This window comes from Benincasa hispida, chromosome 11 (genome assembly GCF_009727055.1).
Source record: "Benincasa hispida cultivar B227 chromosome 11, ASM972705v1, whole genome shotgun sequence".
Lineage (NCBI taxonomy): Eukaryota > Viridiplantae > Streptophyta > Magnoliopsida > Cucurbitales > Cucurbitaceae > Benincasa > Benincasa hispida.
In genome coordinates this window covers 61,799,410-61,825,335 of record NC_052359.1, presented here as the reverse complement: position 1 = coordinate 61,825,335, position 25,926 = coordinate 61,799,410, and the positions used below count along the sequence as shown (strand labels likewise).

At 38.1% G+C, this 25,926-nt stretch overlaps 2 protein-coding genes and 1 long non-coding RNA gene across 4 annotated transcripts; 2 read left to right on the top strand and 1 right to left on the bottom strand.

The window, feature by feature from the left end:
• The first annotated feature begins 13,309 nt into the window (after positions 1-13,309).
• On the top strand, positions 13,310-13,883 carry LOC120090796. Its single transcript, XM_039048505.1, has 2 exons — positions 13,310-13,609; positions 13,752-13,883. Exons 1-2 carry the CDS (start codon positions 13,310-13,312, stop codon positions 13,881-13,883), a joined length of 432 nt encoding a protein of 143 aa, XP_038904433.1.
• A 2,299-nt stretch (positions 13,884-16,182) lies between these two features.
• On the top strand, positions 16,183-17,804 carry LOC120089813 (thaumatin-like protein). The gene is made up of 2 exons (XM_039047216.1): positions 16,183-16,601; positions 16,672-17,804. Exons 1-2 carry the CDS (start codon positions 16,547-16,549, stop codon positions 17,343-17,345), a joined length of 729 nt encoding a protein of 242 aa, XP_038903144.1. The 5' UTR covers positions 16,183-16,546; the 3' UTR covers positions 17,346-17,804.
• LOC120089814 lies at positions 17,201-19,144 on the bottom strand. 2 transcript variants are annotated; one of them, XR_005485329.1, is made up of 4 exons: positions 18,929-19,144; positions 18,533-18,824; positions 17,956-18,119; positions 17,201-17,334 (listed from the first exon to the last, which is right to left on the bottom strand). It is a non-coding gene; the product is annotated as an uncharacterized LOC120089814 (long non-coding RNA). The 2 variants fall into 2 exon arrangements; XR_005485330.1 differs by lacking the exon at positions 17,956-18,119 and having other exon boundaries at positions 17,209-17,334.
• Positions 19,145-25,926: the final 6,782 nt, after the last annotated feature.

Sequence of the window (25,926 nt, the reverse complement as noted above, 5' to 3'; positions counted from 1 at the left end):
TGGATGCGACCTACTTTGTATACTGATACAAACGATGTGATCCTATAATCGTTCATGTGGAGACATGCGAGTAGGGCATCTTATGTAAAAGATTTTTGCATAAAATCGGACCACGAAATAGTCACTTTTTCTTTATAACAACTGTTTATTGTTAAAACTGACTATTTCAATTCGATGACCTAGGATAACTCGATTTTAATCCTGAGCTAACTATGAACTTCTATTTATTTGGAATTATCCTTTGATCTGCATAGGTAAGAGTAATTCAACAACACTACTCAACAAGCCTCCTATTTTGGAGATAAGATCGGATAAATAGTTGGGGACATAGTCCTGCAAGATGAAATTCACTCCTACCTGTTTTAGGGTTAGCAAATAGGTTGTTCCTTTAAGTACTGATTTCTAGTCTTGAACAAAGAGGCCCCGCCCTCTCATGGCCGAGAGGGACATAATTTATTAGTTGTACTATAAATCAATTGTTCAATAGAGGATCAATGGGAGCTTAAAAAGCAAGATGTATTTACAGAGCTAAAACGGTAATTTTGACCTAGTTGTAAATACGAACGACCTGTGAAGGATCGACTTACTGATCATGGTTAAATCAAGTGGACATAAATATATCTACAATGAGGAGAGTACAACCATCAAGTTATAATGATATGTCTCGGTAGTTAACGAATATTGATTAACTCGGGTTAAAGAGTTTAACCAATTAATTTTAAATCGTTGGAGCTCATGATCTATAGGTCCATAAGGTTCATCTACTAGCTCGTAAAAGATTAAACCTTGGATTAGAATAATGAGCAAATTTGAAGCGTTCAAATTCAAAATTAGGGTTTGAATTTGAAATGTTCAAATTCAATTTAGGGTTTGAATAATTATATTCGATATAATTAAACATTTAAATTTATTGAAATTAAACGTAATTGGAGAGTTTAAAATATTTAAATATTGATTACATTAATGGGATTCATGTTTCAATTAGGTGTTTTATTAACTTAATGTTTGATATTAAATTATTATTTAATTAATTAATTTTGTTAAATTAATTAGATTAGATTAATAAATCATTTTTTAATGTTGAAATTCAATTTTAGAATTGAATTATGATACAATTCGTAAGGTACAACAAACAGGCCAAGTTTATGAACCTAAAGTAGAGGACCATGACAATGGAAGAGTATGAGGAGGAGTTTGACAAGCGACATTGTTTTGCCAAAAACTTGATGGTGGAAAATTAGAAGTCAATTTTACTCGACAACCAAAATCCCGTAGATGCGGTATGCGATGCATGTTCCTAAGATATGCGTTGATAGTCATGCGTTGATGGTCATGCGTTGGACTGATAATGCGTTAATGAATGTATGCGATGACCATGCGTCCTGCCACAAGTTTTCTTGCGCTCACGCCAAGTATAACGCGAACGCAAGTTTCTCGGGTAATTCGAGGTCGAACACAGGGACTTGTAGCTATATGTATGCGGTGATGTGCATGCGGCGGTATAAATAAAAGAATGGAGGGGATGTTGCTAAGTTAATCCTATTCCTACTTCTACCTAACAGACAACGTAATGAGAATATGCATGAAAGGTAGAGATACGACAAACCTTGACATGAAATAAATGTGTGTAAAAATAGATAAAATGCGGAGATTATTTCATTGCAACCCTTAAGAGTGACCGCAAGGGCAACCCTAGTCAACACAAGCCATGCGATCATGCAACACACGTACAATGGTAAACCACCTCTCGGTGTGAATGCTACGGCTTCTAATGCTACAACGCATGCGATATATGCAATAAGTCTATAGGACCTACACATAAGCCTCTATTCTCATTTATGCGATGACGGAGTGACATACACATAAATAAGACAACCACATAATATCATACCTATTCCTAAGGTGCATGCGACGCAGTGTTGACAAACAGAGCTTATCTCTAAGTCTCTATCTCTTGCTTATGCCGATCTAATCTTGCTCTCTCGAGTCTAGATTCTAACCTAGCTCTCTCGAGTCATTAGGTTCTTTCTTTAGACTCTCTCTCGAGTAGCTCTAAAGGGGTGTTGGGCACAACATAAAACAAGACAAACACATGAACTTGGTTGACACAAGATTACTCATATCTCTAGTGAATAATGTATGCCTTGCTTAATGCGTCCAACCACTTATCCTCCCGGGTAGTTGATTGTTGCTGACTTTACTCATAGACAAGCAATGTGTTAGCCTATAGACAGGCATTGCAGCAGCTTCACACTAAGCAAATAAGATTACTCACACACTCGCGTAACGCACACCTCTTGGTGGGTTGCTACATGCTTCATATTCCTAATCCACATGACTAAGTATGCAATACCCAAGCACTCCCAATAAGTGTTGCAATGAAAGTAAAGATGCTAGGTAAAGAAGATGAAGATGGAGTCGAAGGAACAGAAAAATGCATTGAAGACAAATTGTATTAATTCCTTAATTCTAAAATGCCATACAATACAATATAAGAAAGAAAGGAGAAGAAAATGACTAGTTGGAAGCAAAGATTTGCTCCCAAAGGATGTGCGTCAAGGCTGTCGATGGTGCCATGGATAGGCAGAGGAACTGAATCTTTCGAGATCTAGCTCCGGTTGAAGGCTTCAATCGTCACTCGGAATGGATGAAGAAGGTGAAGAACTCTCAGCCATCTTCTCACGCGTTTGTCTGGATCGCAGGGAAAATCCCCGGATTACTTGAATTATAGAGCTTGGGTCGCCGACAGCATTAATTGGACTGCTCTGAGTCTGACGTTCGGCGTGTTAGTCCTTTCTGAACCTCTGCCACCAACGGATCCCCGTGGTCCGCAGGGTGAAATTCAAACATCATCTTTTGGTTTTTCTCGAAGTAGATGCGTGATGCGTTCATTCCACCTACCTTGCATTGATCCCATTAGAATGCTTTGCCGCATAGCCGCAATCATTCAAATGGCCGCATTCGCTTAATACCACAACTCTACATGATGATCGCAATCGCTTGAGGAGCGCAACATCATGAAATATGTATACAATAGTAACATCTCTCAACGAAATGTTACGGCTTCTAATATTAGTACACATGCGATATAATGCGATAATTCTATAGGACTTACACATAAGCCTCTATTCTTATATTTATGCGATGACAGGACAAACACACACAAATAAGCAACACAATAATATCATTCCTATCTTAGGATGCATGCGATGCAAGTTGACAAACAGAGCTTATCTCTAAGTCCCTATCTCTTGTTTATGCAAGTTTAATCTTGCTCTTTCGAGTCCAGATTCTAAACTAGCTCTCTGAGTCATTAGATTCTTTCTTTAGACTCTCTCTCGAGTATTCTAAAGGGTATTTGCATAGGATAAAAACAAGACAATCGCAAGCAATGGAACTTCCTAGGTCATGTTAGCTTAGTTCTTCTCAACCTATTCGACTAGTTTAGCTACTCATGCATATTAAGAGAGTGAACAAATGTAGAAATAGAACTTCCATTGTATAAATATGAAGATGAAGTACAAAATAACAATGCAAGTTAGAATAAAGAGCCTGGTAGCAATCTCTTGCTGCCAGGCGTTTACACTGTTTTTCTACTCGTGCTCAAAATGATAATCTCGCTCTCGCGAGAGTCGGCCCGCTCTTTGCTCCTACGCCTCAAGGCTCTCTCTCGAGTTGTCCTGAGCGATCTCCGGTGCCACCACTCTTTTCTTACTCTGCCTTAAAATGAAAAGGAAAACTATGGATAGCGGTGTGAACTTGTGGAACAAAAAATTGTAAAAACGGTGAACCCCTTCTCTAAAGAATGCCCTTGGTATTTATAAAGCATCCATGGTGAAAGGCGGCTTCTCTCTCATGGTTGTACAGATGGGACAACTTTAATTCCTGACTGATTCGCCGGATAATTGTCACCGAAAAGCTGAATGTACTTTGTGACTATTATAGGTTGTCAACTTAATTTAGATTCGACTGTCATCAGCTTTCTGTCCCATCGCGCTTAATTGGCCTTTCACCCAGATGCGCCCACCATATTGTGCTGACCAAGTTGCGGCGATCCTTCTCGAGTGAATGTTTGCGAGCACGATCATCGCAAAGCCTTGCGGTGAAGTCATGCTCGACCAATGATTTCCTATGATCGCAATTCTTGAATTGCGTCAACGCATATTCTGCACAAAAATACAAAAATCAAATGTTCTAATGCGCTGAACGCATGCGACTGCAATACTATGAAATTGATGCTTAATTGATGCAAATTAACATATTTTATCAACACAATCCAACATTGTTTAAGAACTTAGTACTAAGATAATGTGCATTTCTACTCGTTACCACACCCCTAAATTTAAACAATGCTTGTCCTCAAGCATAAACTAAAGATTCCTTTAGCAAGTCAACTGCAATGTTCTTTCCCTAGATTTCTCAAGAATACTTCGTTCAAATCTTATATACCAGAATTTTCTTAAGACTTATTCAAGTCTCTTCTTAAAATATTTCTAAGACCTAGGGACTGCAAGCTTACCTTTCAAAAGAACTTTACTAAATTCCGGAGCATCGCATGATTTATTTCGAAAAGAAAATTTTCTACCGGGGTATCAAATGATTTTATCCTTGCACACAAAAATTTTCTTCATTGATATTTTTTTCTGACCTTACGCTGATCCAAGTGTCTTGTCTTCGTTTTGGCTTGACCCCACGGGTGTCATGCAGACATCCAACTACGAGCAATGCACTCTTTCTCAGACTAAACTCATACCTATTTGGCAGCGGAGTTTACGATCATTTATTTATGCGTTGATCCTGGTGATTTACTTTCGTTTTGGCTTGCCCCCACGTATGTCATCTAGACATCCAACTACGGGTAAGTGCCTTTCACAACTTAACTCTTATCAACATGGGTTTCCCATTGCATTGACAGTGGAGTTGTTATTCTCAAACTTTTTTTTTTTTTTGAAATAGCAAGGTCGAAAATAAATACCTCACCCCTAAATTTAAAATGCGGCAATGTCCTCATTGCCAAAAGATTAAAATAAGTCATGCGATGTTCTTAGAATGCGTTGTAAATAGAGTTTGAAAGAAAGCTAGCAAACCCCTAATTTCTAGAAATATTTTATGAGGTGACTATCTTAAGATTAAGTTGACTTTAGTATATATGAAAGAAATATAAGCATATTTTTCATCATTGAAATCATACTTGGCAAAGAAACAAAATGCGGTAAACTACTAAATTTATCTACGTCAAATGATTGCGGTAATCAAAGAGGATGCGGGGATAAAACTGTGAAAGCTAAAATGCAATGTGATAGCGCAAAATTTGAAATAAAGATAAGGAAGAATACATCCCCAAATTTTGCTCTGTCGCCCGCATTGTGTATTGATGCATCCATCTTTGCGGCGATCTCTCTTCTGTGGATTGCGGTGATGGAGTAAGATAAGTGCTTCTTTGTATAACATCTCCGCAATCCAGCGCCTCGATCATTGCAAGAAAAAGAAAGAGAGGGTCAAACTTTTTAAACAAAACAAAAATTTGTTATCGCAATTTTTTTTTTAGAAATAGTGTAGTAAATAGTAAACAAAGTAATTGCGATAGTAGATAATGACGAGTAAGATAAAAGTTCATGAAGTATTTGATTCAGGAAAAGGATATTCAAAAGGATTGCATCCCTTATGAGGTTAAATCATATAATACTCAGGGACCACTTATTTCAGGTTGGTTTGTTCACGTCCATGGTGGTTTTTCTCTCTTTTCTTTGTCCTCTGGGATCTTTATGCCTTAATCCGGAGTTTCTCCCCATGAATGCTCATTACAATTTCCCCCTTACGCACATCAATTTGAGTGTGACCGGTTGACAGGAACGGTCGTCCCAATATGATGGGCGCATCTTCGTCCGCAATATAATCCAAAATGAGGAAGTCTGCCGGCAGGATGAATTTATCGATTGAAATTGCGACATTTTTCAACTCTTCTTCAGGGTGTATTCGAGATCTATTTGCGAGCATGAGAGTTTTCTTTGTAGGCGTAAGTGTGTCGGCATTCAATTGTTTGAAGATTGATAGCGACATTATGTTTATACTTGCCCCAAAATCGCATAGTGCTTGGCTACTGAAGGTCCCTTCGATAGAGCATGGGATCCAGAAGATTTCTGGGTCGCCCATTTTTAGGTGGGATCATAGCATTTTGCGCTGCAGCTACTATTGCGATCTTTCCTTCCTCATTTTGTTCCTCTTTGAGTCTTTGCGGAGTCATTGGTGGTTGAACTTCTTCTGTCTCAAGATCTAGAGGCTTAAGGGTGGACGCAACTTCAGGGTCTATTTTCTCGGGCTTCTCCAAACTATAGGTCAACGGGTCTTTGGTTATCACCGCATTCAAGTTGGTCACAATGTGCTTCTCCCCTACTTTGCAATCACGTTGTCACTTAACAAGGAGACTTACTAAGCAATTGTTCTTTCCGTTACCCTCTACATTTCGAAGGAGCTCAGTTGAGCTCGGCAACACTCCTTGTGGTCTATTTTTCAACTCGCCCGCAAATTTGTCCCATTTTGAATTTTAGAATTTCTAATGGATTGTAGCTTGATTCTGAAGCACTTATCTTCTTTTCTCAATATATTGCTTCAGCAAGCTCTCTAAGGACAAAGATTGTGGTGGATGTGAGTTGCTAGCTTGGCTTTGCGCTGGACCATATATTTTGTGGAAAAAATCTGGGTGGCCCTCCTTTTTGATGCCACAAGTTAAAAGCTTTGTTTGTTGATTTTTCCATGCAAAATTTGGGTGGTTTCACCACCTGGGGTTATATGTATTAGAGTAGGGATTATCTCTCATGAAGCATACTGACTGCGGGTTTGTTGGGCATTCTTCCATCGGGTGCGCATCTCCGCAAATGACATAACATTGTAGTCGTTTGAGTAATTGCGCTGACCTGCCCTTTCTTCACTCCCGTATTATTAATTGCGATGCCTTGTATCAGACTCATCATCGCATCATTTGATTTTGCAGGGATGCGATGACCCCATTGTTTGCATCATTATCTTTTAATTCTTAATCTCTGATCGCTTTCCTCCAATCCTCGTGATTTTTGGAAATGCGATCAAGTACACTCTTTAGCCTCCTCATATGTTTTGTCGAGCAGACCACCAGCGGCGCCGCATTGCAGCGGTCTTGCGAAGAAGATTCAATCCTTGGTAGAAAAATTTCCATTTGCAAGTAATCTGGTAAGCCATTGTGTGGACAGTCTCTTCAGCCGCTAAACCTCGCCCAAGCATCGCGAGCAATCGTCATTTTTTTGTTCAAATTTGTTATTAATTTCCTTCTCCTAGCATTCTCAGTTGGTGGAAAATACTTCTTCATAAAATTTTCCACCACCTGTTCCCACGAAGTGATCTCTCCCAGTTCGAAAGAGTATGCCATTCTTTGCCTGATCACACAAGAGAAATGAGAACAGAGTTTAGTAGAACTTCCTCGGTTTGAGATATTCGGGAACACAAAAGTGTTGTCAGATTCTCATGAAGCTCCGGTGGGAGCGCGGTGTCTTCGCTACGCCTTCCTCCAAATTGCCCAGCAGCCTGGATCATCTGCAAATTACCGACTTCATTTCAAACCTCAATCCATCTAACGCCGCCTCATGATTCCTGGAGAGAAATCATAAAGGTTAGGGGACTCATAGTCCCGGATGGGTCTATTGCAGTCATTCGCCAGAAGGATGGAGTTGGCCCTTACGTCCGGTTGCTCCGCCATTCTTGGGTTTCTTTCTTGTTTTGTTGGCGTCTCTTAACCTTCTTCTGAATGTCCTCTCAATCTCCGGTTGTAATTCGCCAGAGATTGAGAGTCTGCAAAGAAATAAAAAAAAAACTAAGCACTCTATTTTGTCGAAGTCCCGCGCAACGGCGCCAAAAGCTTGATGTCGGATAATTGGAAGTCAATTTTACTCGAGCAACCAAAATCCCGTGACGCAGTATGCGATGCATGTTCCTAAGATATGCGTTGATAGTCATGCGTTGATGGTCATGCGTTGGACTGATAATGCGTTAATGAATGTATGCGATGACCATGCGTCCTGCCATAAGTTTTCTTGCGCTTACGCCAAGTATAACGTGAACGCAAGTTTCTCGGGTAATCCGAGGTCGAACACAGAGACTTGTAGCTATATGTATGCGGTGATGTGCATGCGACGGTATAAATAAAAGAATGGAGGGGATGTTGCTAAGTTAATCCTACTCCTACTTCTATCTAACAGACAACGCAATGAGAATATGCATGAAAGGTAGAGATACGACAAACCTTGACATGAAATAAATGTGTGGGAAAATAGATAAAATGCGGAGATTATTTCATTGCAACCCTTAAGAGTGACCGCAAGGGTAACCCTAGTCAACGCAAGTCATGCGATCATGCAACACACATACAATAGTAAACACCTCTCGGTGTGAATGCTACGGCTTCTAATGCTACAACGCATGTGATATATGCGATAAGTCTATAAGACCTACACATAAGCCTCTATTCTTATTTATGCGATGATGGAGTGACATACACATAAATATGGCGATCACATAATATCATACCTATTCCTAGGGTGCATGCGACACAGTGTTGACAAACAGAGCTTATCTCTAAGTCCCTATCTCCTGCTTATGCCGATCTAATCTTGCTCTCTCGAGTCTAGATTCTAACCTAGCTCTCTCGAGTCATTAGGTTCTTTCTTTAGACTCTCTCTCGAGTAGCTCTAAAGGGGTGTTGGGCACAACATAAAACAAGACAAACACATGAACTTGGTTGACGCAAGATTACTCCTATCTCTAGTGAACAATGTATGCCTTGCTTAATGCATCCAACCACTTACCCTCCCGGGCAGTTGATTGTTGTTGACTTTACTCATAGACAAGCAATGTGTTAGCCTATAGACAGGCGTTGCAGCAACTTTACACTAAGCAAATAAGATTACTCACACACTCGCGTAACGCATACCTCTCGGTGGGTTACTATATGTTTTATATTCCTAATCCACATGACTAAGTATGCAATACCCAAGCACTCCCACTAAGTGTTGCAATGAAAGTAAAGATGCTAGGTAAAGAAGATGGAGATGGAGTCGAAGGAATAGAGAAATGCATTGAAAACAAATTGTATTAATCCCTTAATTCCAAAATGTTATACAATACAATATAAGAAAGAAAGGAGAAGGAAATGACCGGCTGGAAGCAAAGTTTTGCTCCCAGCAGATGTGCGTCAAGGCTGCCGGTGGTGCCATGGATGGGCAGAGGAACTAAATCTTACGAGATCTAGCTCCGGTTGAAGGCTCCGGTCGTCACTCGGAATGGATGAAGGAGGTAAAGAACTCTCAGCTATCTTCTCACACGTTTGTCTGGATCGCAGGGAAAATCCCTGAATCACAAGGATCCTCCCCGGATTACTTGAATTTCAGCTCGTCAGCTTCTATTTATAGAGCTTGGGTTGCCGACAGCATTAATTGGACTACTTTGAGTCTGACATTCGGCGCGTTAGTCCCTTCTGAACCTCTGCCACCAAAGGCGTGGTAGGTAAAATGTCAACATCATCTTTTGGTTTTTCTTGAGGTAGATGCATTGATGCGTTCATTCCACCTACCTTGCGTTGGTCTCATTAGAATGCTGCATAGCCGTAGTCATTCAATGGCCGCATTCGCTTAATACTGCAACTCTACATGATGACCACAATCGCTTGACGAGCGCAACTCCCATGAGATGAACGCATACGGCTGATTACCGCAACATCCATGCGTTGATCGATGCGTTTGCCTTTGCGATGGAGTTTTTCTCCGCATGCGGTGGTTTGGTTTCCATGTTTGCGTTCATTTCCTGCATTAGCTACAAAAATAGAACATTGAACGCATAATTAATGCAAAATAACGGGTTGGCTAAGATTCGTTATGCTGATCGACGTAAGCTCATTTTCTCATGAATTCCTATCATGATTGTCGCATATTCTGCCTAACGATCTTCATAATTCTAAGTAAAAGGCCTAAGATGACATGCATTTCTGCATGTCATCAGCCCCCGACTTGGTGTTCACTGAAACACAGAGAGCTGAAAGATTTGTTTAGGGGCTTCGAGATAGGGTGAGAGGCATTGTGTAAGCATTCCAGCCTACCAACTATGCAGCAACATTTTGTGTGGCAGCACGAGTAGGCTGTCCATTATGGCTAGAGTTTCTAAAATCCTTGGCAGTAGAACCCACCTCGGGTTAGAAGAGAAAAGCTGACCGGAGAGCTCTTAAGCCTCCGGAGAAGGTTCAAAACACAGACAAACCACTAGGGCACATCAAGCAACAAGCTTCTAATTCATGAGAAGTTTGAAGGGATATTGTATGGGAAGCGTCATTGGGGATATTGTCTGATTGGTATGGGGACTTGCTTCAGGTGTAAGTAGACAGAACATACGCCTGACCAATGCCCTTGCCTTAGTAGTGGTTCTGGAAGTAGTAGGGGTCAGCCCTCGAATTCACAGCAGAGGAATTCAAATCAACAAAAATAGCAGGATCGAGTTTATGCCACGACTCGGCGTGAGGCAGAAAAGTCAGGCTCAGTGATGATAGGTACACTCCCTATTCTGGGACATTATGCCCTTGTACTGTTTGACTCTGGTTTGATGCATTTATTCATATCGTCTGTGTTTCTGCAGCATACTAGTATAGAAGTAGAGTCGTTGTGTTATGTATTGTCAGTTTCTACTCCATCTGGAGATGTTATTCATGTGACACAGAGAGTAAAAGCATGTTAGATTGTGATAACAAAGCATACATTATATGTGACCTTGTTAGTCATGGATATGACAAATTTTGATGTGCTTTTAGGCATGGATTGGTTAGCTGCCAACCATGCCATCATAGATTATTTTCGTAAAGAGGTCTCTTTTAGCCCGGCTACGAGAGCTAGCTTCAAGTTTAGAGGGGCTAAGATTGAGGCTTCGCCTAGGATAATCTCAATTGCAAAGGCTAGAAGGATGGTTAGCCAGGGTGTTTGGGGCCTGTCCAGTGTAATTGATACCAGAGACCCTAAAGTCACCTCATCGTCTGAGCCCGTTGTAGGGGAGTATCCAGACATTTTTCCAGAGGATCTTCCAGGGTTGCCGCCATACAGAGAGATAGATTTCACCATTGAATTGGAACTAGGCACTACCCCAATCTATAAGGCCTCTTATAGAATGGGTCCAGCATAACTGAAAGAGTTTAACGCCCAGTTGTAAAAGTTGCTTAACAAGGGTTTCATACATCTGAGTGTATCACCCTGGGGTGCACTAGTGTTGTTCATGAAGAAAAATGATGGTTAGTTACGCCTATGCATAGACTACAAGGAGTTGAATAAGGTAACCATAAAAAAACAAGTATTCACTCTCCATAATCGATGATTTGTTTGATCAATTGTAAAGAGCTACAGAATTCACCAAAATTGACCTCAGGTCAAGTTATCACCAACTGAGGATAAAGGATAACAACATTCATAAAACTGTGTTTTATTCTGGATATAGACATTATGAGTTCATTGTAATGTCGTTTGGTTTGGCCAACGCTCCTACGATGTTTATCGACCTGATGAATAGAGTGTTCAAGGACTTTCTTAACACTTTTGTGATAGTTTTTATTAACGATATTTTGGGTCTATTCCAAGATAGAGGCAAAACATGAGGAACATATTAGGAAGGTTTTGGGAACGCTGAGGGAAAATAAGTTGTATGCCAAATTCTCCAAGTGTGAATTCTGACTAAGTAAAGTGTCCTTCCTTAGGCATGTGGTGTCAAAAGATGGTGTATCTGTGGACATAGCTAAGATTGAGACAGTTATGACTTAGCCCCACCCCACGACAGTTGGAGAGGTGCGCAGTTTCTTAGGTTTGGCAGGTTTTTACCGTCAGTTTGTAGAGATCTTCTCTTGTTTAGCCACCCCTTTGACTCAATTGACCAGAAAGGGAGCATTGTATGTTTGGAGCAAGGCTTATGAGGACAGTTTCCAAAACCTCAAGCAGAAGTTAGTCTCTGCATTAGTTCTTACAATACCAGATGGTTTCGTCAATTTTTTTTACATATAGTGATGTTTCTTAAGTTGCGTGCGTATGGACATGGTAAAGTGGTGGCCTACGCCTCCCGCCAATTGAAGAACCATGAGCGAAATATCATGTGCATGACTTAGAGCTAGCGATGGTGGTTTTTGCCTTGAAGATTTGTAGACAATATTTATATGGAAAAAGATATAGATCTTCATCGATCATAAGAGTTTGAAATATTTCTTCATTCATAAGGAGTTGAATATGAGGCAGTGTCGGTGGCTCGAGTTGGTAAAGGATTATGATTGTGAGATTCTGCATCACCCTGGAAAAGCAAATATGGTGGTCAACGCTTTCAGTAGAAAAACGACTCACTCAACGCCCTTAGTCACCACACAGGCTCAACTATGTAAGGATTTTGAGCGAGCGGAGATCACAATAGTTGTAGGGGCAGTAACCTCGCAACTAGCACAGTTGACAGTACAATTGACCTTGAGCCATTGAATTTTAGATGCACAGTAGAGATATTCGTACCTTGTCCAAAAATTTCGTCAAGTGGAGTTAGGACAGGATTGAAAATTTTTGGTATCCTTGGACCATGGTCTTCTTTATCAAGGTCTTTTATGTGTACCTACAGACAATGGTCTTATGAACAAATTGTTGGCATAAGTTCATAGCTCTTCATTCTCGATACATCCTGGTAATACCAAGATGTATTAAGACTTGAAACAATACTATTGATGGTTCGATGTGAAAAAAATAAAAAGTTGATTATGTCAATAAATGTTTAGTCTGTTAGCAGGTGAAGGCCTCGAGATAGAAACCAACAGGTTTTTTTACAGTCTTTGAATGTATCAGAATGGAAGTGGGAAAGTGTTTCCATAGATTTCATTGTGGGTTTACCAAGAACAGCGGAGGATTCTATAGTAATTTGGTGTTAGTAGACAGGCTCATTAATGTGGCACATTTCATTCTGGGGAAGCCCACATATCCGATGAGTAAGTGGACGCAACTGTATATGAAAAAGGTGGTGAGGTTGCATGGGGGTGCCAATGTTGATTGTGTCCGACAGAGACCCTCGTTTTACCTCCAGCTTTTGGAAGAGCCTCCAGCCAGCGTTGAGGACTCGATTGAATTTCAATACATCCCTCCACTCTCAGATTAACAGGCAAATGGAGCGCATGAACCAGATCTTGGAAGACATGTTGTGCGCCTGTGCATTGGAGTTTTCAAGAAGTTTAGGTATTCACTTGCATTTGATACAGTTTGCATATAATAACAATTATCAGCCTACTATTGGCATGTCGCCATTTGAGCCCCTGTATGGTAGGGGTTGTCAGTCTTCTGTTTGTTGGGGTGAGGTTGGTGAGCGAAAGTTGATAAGAACTGAGCTGGTGCAGATGACAAATGAAATCAGGCAGAAGATTAGAACTCGAATGCTAACACTGCAAAGTAGACAGAATAGTTACGTTGATGTTTGGCGTAGTGATCTTAAGTTCGAGGCAGGGGATAAAGTATTTCTGAAGGTAGCACCTACAAAAGGTGTTCTGAGATTTGGAAGGAATGGGAAGCTCAATCCGCATTTTGTGAGGCCATTCAAGGTTTTATAGTGAATTGGTCTTGTGGCCTATTAATTGGCACTTCCACCGTCCCTCTATGCAGTACACAATATTTTTCATGTCTCAATGTTGAGGAAGTCTCATGACGGATCCATCTCATGTGGTAGACTTTGAGCCCTTGCAGTTGAACGAGAACCTGAGTTATGAAGAGAAGCCTGTACAGATTATTGCAATGGAAGTGAAGGTTTTGCACAACAGGGAGGTGGCACTGGTGAAGATTCTATGGCAAAACCATCAGTTCGAGGAAGCAACATAAGAAAGAGAGAAGGAAATGAGAGCTCAGTACCCAAAACTCTTTCAAGACTAGAACTTTCAAGGACGAAAGTTTCTTAAGAGGGTAGATTGTAACAAGTCAAGTTCCAAGAAGTTGCATGTATTTATCTTGTTTATTTAGTTTTGGACTTCGAATTTGTTTATTTTGGTTAAATCGATTCAAATTAATCTCGGTCAAGCTATGGAATTAATTCAAATATTGAGAGTATGATTTAATTTTAGTTTTAGAATTTTAATTATTGGGTAGAAGTGAGATTAAATAGAACTTAAATTTTGTGGTTTGGTTTAGGAAAAGGGGGAAATTAGTGTTTAAGAGTTTTATTTATTTAAATCGAAACATCGGTTTGCATGCAAGTAAAGAAAAAGAAAAAAATTAAAGAAGAAGACTCTTCTTCGAGTTGCACGTCCCCCCTCGTGAGTTCCCGCCGACTGGAAGCCCTCAGACGCGAGTCGTGCATACCGTCGCCAATCCAGTCGCCTCCCAGGCTCGATCCGATTTGCGCACGCATAACTCCAGCTGCGCCTCAGCCCACTACCCGACGCCGGTCGACAGCTGCAGCCGCGCTTCCTTCTCTAGCCGACGGTCCACTCATTGTCAATGACAGCCTTTCGATCGTCGGTTTGTTGTCAGTGCTCGTTGGGTTTTGCCGATTTGGGTAAGCTGTCGGGCACTTTTAGGCCTATCCTTGTTGATTCTTCAATGCCCATTAAATTTATGGACTAACTTAAGTTACCCATGATGTGTTGATGGTCAGATTGGAGTTGAGAGGCATTATTCAGTACTATCCAACAACTTTGACAGTGAAATTGGGGTGTTTTCAGCACCCTTTGTAGGTGAAGTTGTAATTTACAGGTTGTTGAAATTTGGATTTTAAGCCTTGAAACTATTGTCACGTATAAGGATTGGGTTTATTGGTTGTATTTAGAAGTAATTGAGGGTCACACTACGTTTTGGGTAAATGAATTGGGAAAGTTTAAGATAATTTTATGTATAGATTTAAGCCGAATAGGTTCAATTGATTTTTGGTTCAGATAGTAGTATTGACTTAAGGTCTCTCAAGCTAAAAGGGAGACTAATTTACTTATGCTAGATTATTGGGGTAAGCGCTTCGCTACCGGTTCGCCCTCGAACCCAAGTTATTGTTAAGTATGAGATTGTATTGAAAGCATGATTCTGTGTGTTGGTTTGCATTATTATGGCTTACTATGTGACTAGTTGTGTTTGACGGTTAGAGGGTTTACGGAGGCCTATGCTTATGCCATGAAAATTTTGTTTGTATGTGAATGTTGTAGTATCTGAACAATGGATGTATTTTGAGACTGTTGGACTCATTTCAGGCATGATTAAAGGCTATGATTGTATGCTTATGACTTTGTTGGACTATAATGATTGTTAGTATTTCTATTGGGTCATGCACATCGTAGGTTGTGATCCTTTGGGTTCACGCCTTATGCCGATGATTGTATTCCTCCGAGGTCACTACTTACGAAAATGTGCCTTCAAGTTCGCCCTTTATGCTTATGCCTATACCTACTATATGAAATGTGCACTTGAGTCCCGATAGGAATGCTAATAGCTCGCCTCACAGGCCCTGTAGCGGGTCGCTTACTGTGTATATTTATATACTCGTTTGATAAAGATAGAACGATGAATAACAAAAGGGATCTGTGACTTGGTCACTAGGACATGACGATGCTTCCGTACTTATATTTTATTTTATTTTAGTTTTTCGATTCAGGTTAGGTATCTGACATTTAAAACTTTTTGTATTTCATTTATTCGTTACTAATTTATTGATTTATTTAATCTGTTCTAAATCAGAATTAAGGGTGTCCCGAACGGTGTTTTTATGATGATATTATTAAATTTTAAATAAAAGTCTTGCTCCTTTATTTAAAATTTCCTTTTTGAAATATACATTGTCAAGCTTATGCATGTATATAGTAGGGTCCTAGTAGTATGGTAGAAAGTCGGATCGTTAAATTTAATCATCCACATCTTCTTGAAGCTTAGAACAATAGAACATTAATAAGAATAACATCAACATAATAAAATCTGTGTCTAATGAAAAATTGCATTTATTCCATTGATGATCTCGTCTCACTTCCTTAATCCCCCAACGAGTGTAAGAAACAAGGCTACTAATAACTCAAAAGGAGCAAGCAACAATATATAAAATTGGGAGAAAATGAAAAGCATGAAATTCAAAACTTCAACATTCATCAAACCGACTTTTCTCTTTTTAACAAGCCAAGCAATCGTTTATACAGCAATTCAGAATATGCTTGTGTGGAAATGAATTTCATGTTCATACAATTTAAGAAATCCCTCACCCTTTAGGGAAAGAGCATATTACAAGGAGGAAATCTAGCAAAGTGAAGAAAAGTTGTTAAGTGTATTATAGTGATTTATCAAAGCAAACAACACACACACACACACAGAATGCCTTCAATTTGAAGGAATGGATAAATCCCTTTATAGTGAAAGTGAAAGTGAAAGTAGGAGTATCAACTAGGGGAAAAACTAGAGCAATACAGCCTTTAAATAATAGCTTTCTTCCCAAATCTCTGTCATTCAAAATCAGACCACAAACTTAATGTCTGGAAGTTTCATAACCTTGCAAGCCTGTTCATAAGTTTCTGATCATGCATTCCTGTCTGTTTCTTATCCTCTGTTTGGCAATCTCCATCTCACTTACAAGTAAATATAAACAATCCTAGCAATAACTCCCCTATTCACTTCACACACTAAGGTTTTTCTCTGCTTGCAGGTGGAGAACAGCTAATTTTAGTTAACAACTGCAATGAAAGTGTCTGGCCTGGAATACTCGGCAATTCAGACCACCAAACACCGATGGATGGTGGTTTTCATCTCGGCAGAGGCAAGCATGCAGTGGTAGAAGTGCCAAAAAAGTGGTCAGGCAGGATTTGGGGAAGGCAAGGCTGTTCTTTTAGCCATGAAGGCAAAGGCTCATGCGACACTGGAGATTGTTCAGGCAGATTACATTGCAGAGGCACTGCTGGTGTTCCTCCAGCAACTATTGTTGAAGTAACTCTGGGATCATCTATTTCACCCTTGCATTATTATGATGTTAGCGTGGTAGATGGCTTCAACTTGCCTCTTTCAATGAAGCCAATTGGGGGAGGAACTGGCTGTGGCATTGCGTCTTGTGATATTGATGTGAACATTTTCTGTCCATCAAAATTGGAGGTGAAGAAAAATGGAAAAGTAGTGGGGTGCAAGAGTGCCTGTTTAGCCATGCAATCAGCCAAGTACTGCTGCACAGGGAAGTATGCAAACCCCAAAACCTGCAGGCCGACGCTATTTGCTCATTTATTCAAAGCTATGTGCCCCAAGGCTTACACCTATGCTTTTGACGACCCTTCCAGCCTTCGTAAATGTAAGGTTTCACGTTACGTGATCACTTTCTGCCCTGCCATGTGAGGACGATTCCAGTTACTGCAGGAAGAAGAAATCTACTATGACAGTACAAAAATAATGCCTTCTTGCAGAATTAGGAGCTCTTGTGGTTTATTTAACCATCTTTCTATCTTATTTTTGTTAGTTACTCAAAGAAATAGAGTCCAATGAGCATATGTTGAAGATTTTTACATTCTGTCAATATTAATATCATGTTACACATATCAGTACATCTTTGTTTGGTTAAATTACAAGTTTAGTCTCCAATATTTCATGTTTGTGTTTATTTGATCCCATAACATATCTAATAGGTATTAGACCTATTTGATTTTTTTTTTTTTTTAATACAGACCTAGTAGACACAAAATAGGGACCTAGAGTGCAAGGACCAAATAGATACTTTTTTTAAACCTCAAAACATTTTAGGCACAAACTTCAAAGATTATGAACAAAAATTCTTTTGGGGAAACAAAAAAAAAAAAAGGACTAAACTTGTAACTAAATCTCTTCGTTAACTACAACTTGTTTATCAAAGTTCTGTATTGCTTTGACCGTCCCATTCTGAGTTCCATTGCAATATAAATTTTCCTAGGAAAGTGTTTGACCTAATGAAGACATCATGTTTATAGCTTACCTTAATTTTGTAAATGTTCCTTCAAGGTGGGCTGGAGTAACAGCTTTCTACCAAGCAATTTTCAGCATAGAAATTTTGCATTCATTTTGATATCTTGTACAAAAAATGGCCAAGAAGGAAGCAGTTCTTCCTAATTTTTTTGGAGAGACGTACACTAGATAAAACTAATAGTCACAAAACAAAACAAAACAATTACAGAATGAAAACACTTCGTTACGATTCCTAAGTCAACAAACTGAAATAAAGTGTCAGTAACTTCAATTTAGCTCTAGAAATTTCTCCTGATTCCCAACACAAGTGCTTTCTCCTAACCTAAGATTACCATATACCGCAAAAGAACAAAGGGCAGGCATTTACCATTGGCCACATCAGTTAACTCAACACTTGTGGCTCATCCAGCATATGAGAAATTTTCCAGTTCTACAGTAATTTAAGAAACTTTTTCATACTACCTTCATTCATCATATAGCATGACATAAGCAGTTAAGAACAGTGTAGGTTCATAGAATTAAGTAATATATGACCGAATGACGTATCAAATTCTACCGCAGTACTAGAACTTCTTCCTCGAGCATACCTGATGCCATGAGAGGAAACCAACAAATGTAGGCAAATAAATTACATCCCAAGAACTTGAGGGCCTATTTGAGAGTATAAATTATATTGCTTCGTGAAAATTACTTTCCTAATCCGCTGGTGTAACTTCATCGCATTAATGGGATTGATCCAATCCACACTCTGTGCTTGCGTTGCTTCAATGGAACACCCTTGATTCTCCCCACTTCAAACCCAAGCAAGTTCAACCCCATTCCAAATTTCAACGGTAAGCGAAAGACGTATTCAAGCAACAAAATCCCAAATACAAAATACTGCATAAATTCAAAGCAGGACTAGCTAACTCGACAGGTAAAGAAATAAAGTCATTATAATGCATTACTGAACTTGTAGTTGACAGTAATAGCTAATTTTGTACCGATTGATTGTTTTGGGAAGACGGACTTCGCATTTGTTCCATCCCGCATTGCTTAAACTTCCTTTTGCTTTCTCGAAACTAATTAAATCTTTCATCCACAGATTCAATACCCATTGAGTAAGCTTTCAGACTTCGACAATGCCTCGTCTGGCTGGATGAGAACCGAGAATTGCTTGACATGCCTTCAAAGAGGAAATGAAGGAATTGCGCTGCAGCCTGAAACCAGGGAGAAGATTCGACATGTCGAATTCTTAAGTGGATTGGATTGGGCTATGAAAGCCCATTATAGAACTCAATCTTGAAAGCCCAAACGATGAGCTATTAAATAATTATTTCAAAAAAAAAAAACTATTAAATAATTTTGTGCTGCTTGTATTAAAAAATATATATATTTTACAATAATAGGGGCGAGTTTTCCTTAAATATAAATATGGTCCGATTTTGTCGGTTTTAGGGTCAACAAGAACCAAACCGAACTTAGATTTTATAAATAAGAGATCTAAACCGATGTCCAATAAATTGATTTTTTATTTGGTTCACTTTATACGGTTCTCAGTTTTTAACATTTTCTCCTCTTTTTTTTCAATTTTTAAATATTTTCAATTTGTTTTGAATGGGTTCTTTTGCTAATTCTAAATGAAAATTTGGTCTATTTCCTTTTGGCTAAATTACTAAAAATGCCCTTGAACTTTGCATTTTGTGTAAAAAAAATGTCCTTTAATTTAAAAAAGTTTTAAAAATACTTTTAAACCTTCAAAAATAGTTCAAAAATATCCTTACCATTAGTTTTGGATGGGAATCGTTAAAGTTTTGTTTCAAAAATACCCTAGAACTTACTGAAAAAATTAAAAAAATATCCTTTATGAACAAAAACCATTAAGACCTCATTGAAACAATACCTCTAAACTAAAATAAAATTAAAGAAAAATGCATTAGTACCATTATTTTTTTTAAAAAAAAAAAACAAAAACAAAAACATTTATCAATGCCCCATTATCTCTCTCTTTCATTTCCTCTAGTTCCCTTACTTCATGATCTAACACTATTTTTCTTCTCTCTTACTCTCTTTCTTATTAATTTTTTGACCTTTGTCTATCTCATTAAAAAAAAATAATTGCCCCCCTCAATTAAAGTTTATAGATTAATACAAAAAGAAAAATAATAATGAAAATACTAAAGGAGCCTTAGATCTTATGTGTTTTAACAAGGTTGCTAATGGTCAAATATATATATTTCTCTTGTATTTAGACATTTATCCTTTTGATAAATTTGAAGGGGATTATTTGAAATTAGAATCTTGTGAAATTTTGTGTTTTGATTTGATGTCTTTGTTTATATTTTGTTGTTGAGAAACTGGTATAAAATTGGACAAATTGGAGAAAATCGAGAGTATCTATAGAGGAAAAAAAAAAGATATCCATGTTATTTGTTTTAAAATTTATTCTTTTCGAACTCAAAAGAACTTCAAACAAATAGATTACTCTACTAGTGGTAGGAGCATTTCTTAACTTTGTTTTTTTTTTTTTTTCCGATAAGGCTACAAGTATTAATGCAACTTTTAAAAGTTTAAGGATATTTTTTAAACGAGTATTAACGGTTTGAGCAGTAATGTTTTTTTAAAGCTTAACTGTATTTTTAAAAATTTTAAAAGTTCAAAGGTATTTTGTAAACAAAACAATAACGGGTTCTATCCAAAATTAACAGTAAAAGTTCTTTTTTTAATTTTTAAGTAAGTTTAAGGTTATGTTTTAAATGTTTGAAAGTTCAAAGATATTTTTTATACAAATTACAGAGTTTAAAGGTGTTTTGTATATTTTAGCTTTTCTTATTCTTATAGATTGAAATTTGACATTTTTATTTTTCTTCTTTGCACTTTCTAAATAAAAATACAAACAATTCATAATAAATTAGTCTTATTTCTAAACAATAAAAGATACCTAGTGTTATCCCTTAGTTCGGTTTGGTTTTGATTTGTTTTTCCAATCAAAATTTGATTTGAATAAATATTGTTTGGTTTCTCCAAACACAAACAAATTTTATACTAAAAAACCAAACCAAAGCAAACCAGTAGATCGAGTTGGATTGTTTTTTTTTTTTCTTTTTTTCTATTTTTTGGTTTTTTGTTGCACTCCTAAATATAAATATCAAAATAAATATACATTTTGAAATGGCCGATACCAAAATAAATATTAGGGTAAAATACTTTTTGTCCCTAAGTTTTTTGTTAAATTTATATTTGGACCATTTTAAAATTATACAATTTTAGTCCTTAAGTTATAAATTTTATTTCAGTTTAGTTCATAGATTTCATAATGTTACAATTTTACACTTGAAATTTGAATTTTATTTTATTGGTCCTTAGATTCCAAGATCCACACTTTTAACTTTGATTGTTCACTAGATACTCACTTCTAGAATCTAGTATTTAGTGTCAATATTTATTAATTAATTTAAAATAATTAAAATGAATTAAAATTTACTATTTTTCCATCAATCAATTTATCTTTAAAATTTCAATTCGTAATAGCATTCATTTAATTAATAGACATTAATATCAAAATTGAAAATGAATATTTAGTAAAAAAAATTGATGTTAAAAAGTATAAATCTTGAAACTATAGATAAGATTGTATCAAAACTCAAGACTTAAAACTTAAAAATATAGTTAAAATGAATATAATTCAACTATTTATAATTTATATTTAAGTATAGATATTTCAACTTTCAAATTCAAATGAGGTAGTATTGCTAAATTATTGACTCGTGACTTATGCTCATGAATGGTTGAAATAAGAAAATTTGAATTTAAATATTGATTTTATAGTTTCGATCAATCATTGCCAACAGAAATAATAATTAATTATAAGAAAGAAAATGGAGATTATTTATGTAATTGGTATTGTTTTTGTTTATTTAAATAGAGGACAAATGCACATGGTAGCAACGTACAATAATCAATGCTAATTATTTATAAATTAATGCAACAAAAATTAAAATGTATAACGAAATTGGATTAATCTATATAATACTAAAAGAAGTTATAAGTATGAGAGTTTTCACATCCTATTGACTATTTTACTTTTGATTTTTAATCATATTCTCATTATATCCTTATTTAATAGTTAGTTATAATCTATTTTTCTTGAATGATATACTTTTCCTAAAACACATCTCGGCAAATGAGACACCTGTCAAACACATTTCTATATAAAGGGACTATTAATCCTTTTCTTCTACTCACCTCACCATTCCAACAAAAAAGGTAATCATTATTCTGCATTCGTTTTTTCTACATTTTTTATGAAATTTTGTTTTTCTTTTATTTTGATTTATATTTATTTTTAAACACTTCGTTCCTATTCTTTCTTTTGTTTTGTTTTGTTTTTCGTAGTTTTTGTGTGTATCATTGTATGTGTTTTCTTTCTACATCTTTTTTCATCAAACAAAGAAAAAATGTAAAAATGTAAATCCTCCTCCATTTACTTCCGTTCACCACATCTGCAAAACTTTCTATGTTTATTTAAAAAAAAAAAAACTTTTTTTTTTCCGTTTCTATCGCCGCGCCCAGCCACAAGTCGACGCGCATGACCGCCCTAACCTTCGATCGGTGCAACCACTCGTTTCAGTCGGCGTTGGACTGGGTTTCATCGTTTCGGTTAGCCACTATTGAGTTCGTTGACCACCACTGCCTATTCTTGCAAAACCTTGAGTTCGGTAAGTTTTTGTACGTTGTTGGATGGTATTCTTTTGGATTGAGAGTATTAATGGAAAAATTAAGTTATTGATTTTGGATTTAATTCATGGTCAGATTGGCTAATTAAATCAAGTTTTAGAAGTCACAACTTTAGGTTGATTCAAGTGTGCTAAAGAAGTTATAAGGTGATTTTGTTTTGTGTTTTTACCAAGTTGAGGTAAGTGGTACTATTACCGGTGCCTTCATGCCAGGCGGCCTAGACTAGATCTTTAAAGATAAGGAATGGACTCTTGAAGCATAATTTTTGTCATTATGTTTTACTTGTTGCATGACAGTTATGAGTATTATGAGCATGTTCGAATTTCTAATCAGTATTGGTATTATGTTTGTAATGTATGAATAGACCAATAGGGCAGTTTACCGTCTTGCCTTGATGCATGTTTTATTTCAGAGGACCTACGGGTCTAGTTTTATGTTTGACGGTGTGCCTATGGGCCGCTAGACATGCGTGAGTCGAAAGGTTCATGTTCATATTATTTTTCCATGTTTGACGGTGTGCCTACGGGTTGCTAGACATGCGTGAGCCGACAGGTTTACGTTTATGTTACTTCTTTTTCATGTTTTATGTTTGACGGTGTGCCTACGGGCCGCTAGACATGCGTGAGCCGACAGGTTTACGTTCATGTTATTTTCATGTTTGACGGTGTGCTTACGGGCCGCTAGACATATGTGAGTCGACGGGTTCACGTTCATGTTACTTTCATGTTTGACGGTGTGCCTATGGACCGCTAGACATACGTATGCAAGATAGTACGTCTTTTGGTTTTTCTTTCATCATCAAAAATCGATGTAGCTGTATGAGCCACGGGCCATCAATCTTTGCTCGTGGATGCATAGCCTGATCCCGGTAATGGGATCATTTACTGAGTATTTTATACTCAACCTTTATCTTTATTTTTTTTCAGGTAAGGGTAAGGATACTCGGGCAACTGACAAGAGGAATCTGTGACAGTGCGAAAGGAACCAGAATCGCTTTCGCATTTGAACCTTTATGTTTTCTCATGTTTTGATTTTATTACATTTATGATTTTATTATAATTTTTTATATATAATTTATTTCATGTTAAAAAGGGTACCGGGGTCAAACGATTTAAGATCTTGAGATAATGGCAGAACATTTTCTTATATACTTAAAGCAGTCCAAAATCATGATTATTCTATTTTATTTTTACTTTATTTTCCTCAATACGAATATTTATGCATGCATACAGTAACGGTCTCCTTTTTAGTAGTCCTAGGTGGTGGGGTTGTTATAGTTGGTATCAGAGCCCATGTTTTGGGTTCTATAGATTGACTTACTATGCAAGTCTAGGTTGTTCCTTTTGGCCTATAACGAATTCTTTGTCGTCGCCAGGTATATCCCTTATGAAAAGTATTTAGGATAATATGCATCCGAGTTAGTAGCATTTATGATTACATTTGATGTTTTTTTGCTAGTAAGAAAAGTAACTAAGGAGTGGTTGTGAACAACTGTTAGGAAAATGGTTCGTGTTAGGGGAAGAAGCAGTCAGGGTTACCGGAAGGGGACGCGTTCCTGAAAAGCATAATCCGACAGTTCAAGATCAAGATACTCATGATGAGGATCCACAAATTCAAGATGCACAAGTTCAGGATCCTCCAGTACTAGAGGATTCCTTGTCGCTTAGGGACCCCTCAGGGTTAAGGTGGCAGAAAACTTAGACACGAAGTAGAGCCCAGTACACGGCCACGCCACCACAGACGCAGGCCACCCAGTCGTTCCATTAGAGGTTACCGATTGGGCAACCACTATTGGGGAAGCAGTTACATCAGTTGTGTTGAGTAAAGTGAAGGACATGCTGGATGAACGACTGGCCCAGTTTGCCCAGTTCCAACAGACATCACCACCACAGGACCAAATGTCGCAAATCCAAACTTAGAACATGATCCAAAACCAAAGCATGTCAGGCATTTCGGTGGAGGCCAAGCATTTGCGAGATTTCAGGAAGTACAATCCCAACACCTTCAATGGGTTACTAAAGGACCTTACCAATGCAGAGTTATGCATATCCACGATTGAAACGATCTTTCGTTATATGAAATGCCCTAAAGATCAAAAGGTGCAGTGTGTCATTTTCATGCTTACCGACAAAACACAAATTTGGTGGCAGTCGATAGAAAGGATGTTGGGTGTAGGAGGGGAACCGGTGATATGGGAGTAGTTTAAGGAGCGCTTTTACGCGAAATACTTCTCTGCCAACCTGAAGTACAATAAGCAGAATGAGTTCTTGGAGCTGAGGCAGGAATACAGGCCAGTAGAGGAGCATGACCAGTGACACCCTGTCCCATTTCGCCCCGGAATTGGTCGCCATGGAAGCTATGAGGGCAGAAAGGTTCGTTCAAGGCCTGAAGGACAGTATACGAGATATTGTGCGAGCATTCAAACTAACCACTCGCTTGGCAGCTGAAGTGGACCCACAGTCAAGAGATGAGTATTCACGGGCGTTTGGGGTGGGACCTTCCTCAGGTCAAAGGAGGAAGGCAGATCATAAGGCTTTCGAGCCTCACCCCCATCAGAAGGTTCAAAGCTCAGACAGACCGCTTCGACATTTTAAGTAGCAGGCTGTCGAGGTAGGTATAGTGGAAAGGAATCGGTCGGTGTGTATCTCGTGTGGAAGACGCCACTAGGGTCGATGTTTGGGGGGGCACTGGGGTTTGTTTTCATTGCAAGCAAGAGGGGCACTTAATAGATAGATTCCCTATTAGAAGCACGTTCGGTTATGGGAACCAGTTTGTAGGCCATGAAAAAAGGAGTTTGGGTAGGCCTCAGCATCAACGAGGTCGTGTTTACTCTATCATCCGATAGGAGGCCGAGAAAGCAGGCATTATTGTGACAGGTACGCTCCCAATCTTGGGACATCTTGCACTGGTATTGTTTGATTCTGGTCTCATTTATATCGTCGTTATTTGTTAAGCATGTCATGTTAGAACTAGAGCCTTTGTACTATGTGTTGTCAGTTTCCACTCCGTTTGGAGAAATTATGTTAGCAAAGGAGAAGATAAAAACATGTCAAATTGAAGTAGCGAGTCATACCCTGGATGTGACTTTAATAGTCTTGGACATACGGGATTTTGATGTGATTTTGGACATGGATTGGCTCGTAAGGAGGTGATCGTGTCCCTCCCACGGGAGCCAGCTTTAAATTTAAAGGGGCTGGGACCGTGGTCCTGCTCAACGTGATTTCTGCCATAAAAGCCAAAGGTTGCTTAACAAGGGTACCTGGAG

Excerpts from the sequence above, each read along its gene's own strand:
- LOC120090796 (XM_039048505.1), top strand. The coding sequence starts at position 13,310 with ATGTCGCCATTTGAGCCCCTGTATGGTAGGGGTTGTCAGTCTTCTGTT. Across the intron at positions 13,610-13,751 it reads ATTTTGTGAGGCCATTCAAG|TTGAACGAGAACCTGAGTTA; the intron begins GTTTTATAGTGA and ends GAGCCCTTGCAG.
- LOC120089813 (XM_039047216.1), top strand. The coding sequence starts at position 16,547 with ATGCATTCCTGTCTGTTTCTTATCCTCTGTTTGGCAATCTCCATCTCA. Across the intron at positions 16,602-16,671 it reads AATCTCCATCTCACTTACAA|GTGGAGAACAGCTAATTTTA; the intron begins GTAAATATAAAC and ends CTCTGCTTGCAG.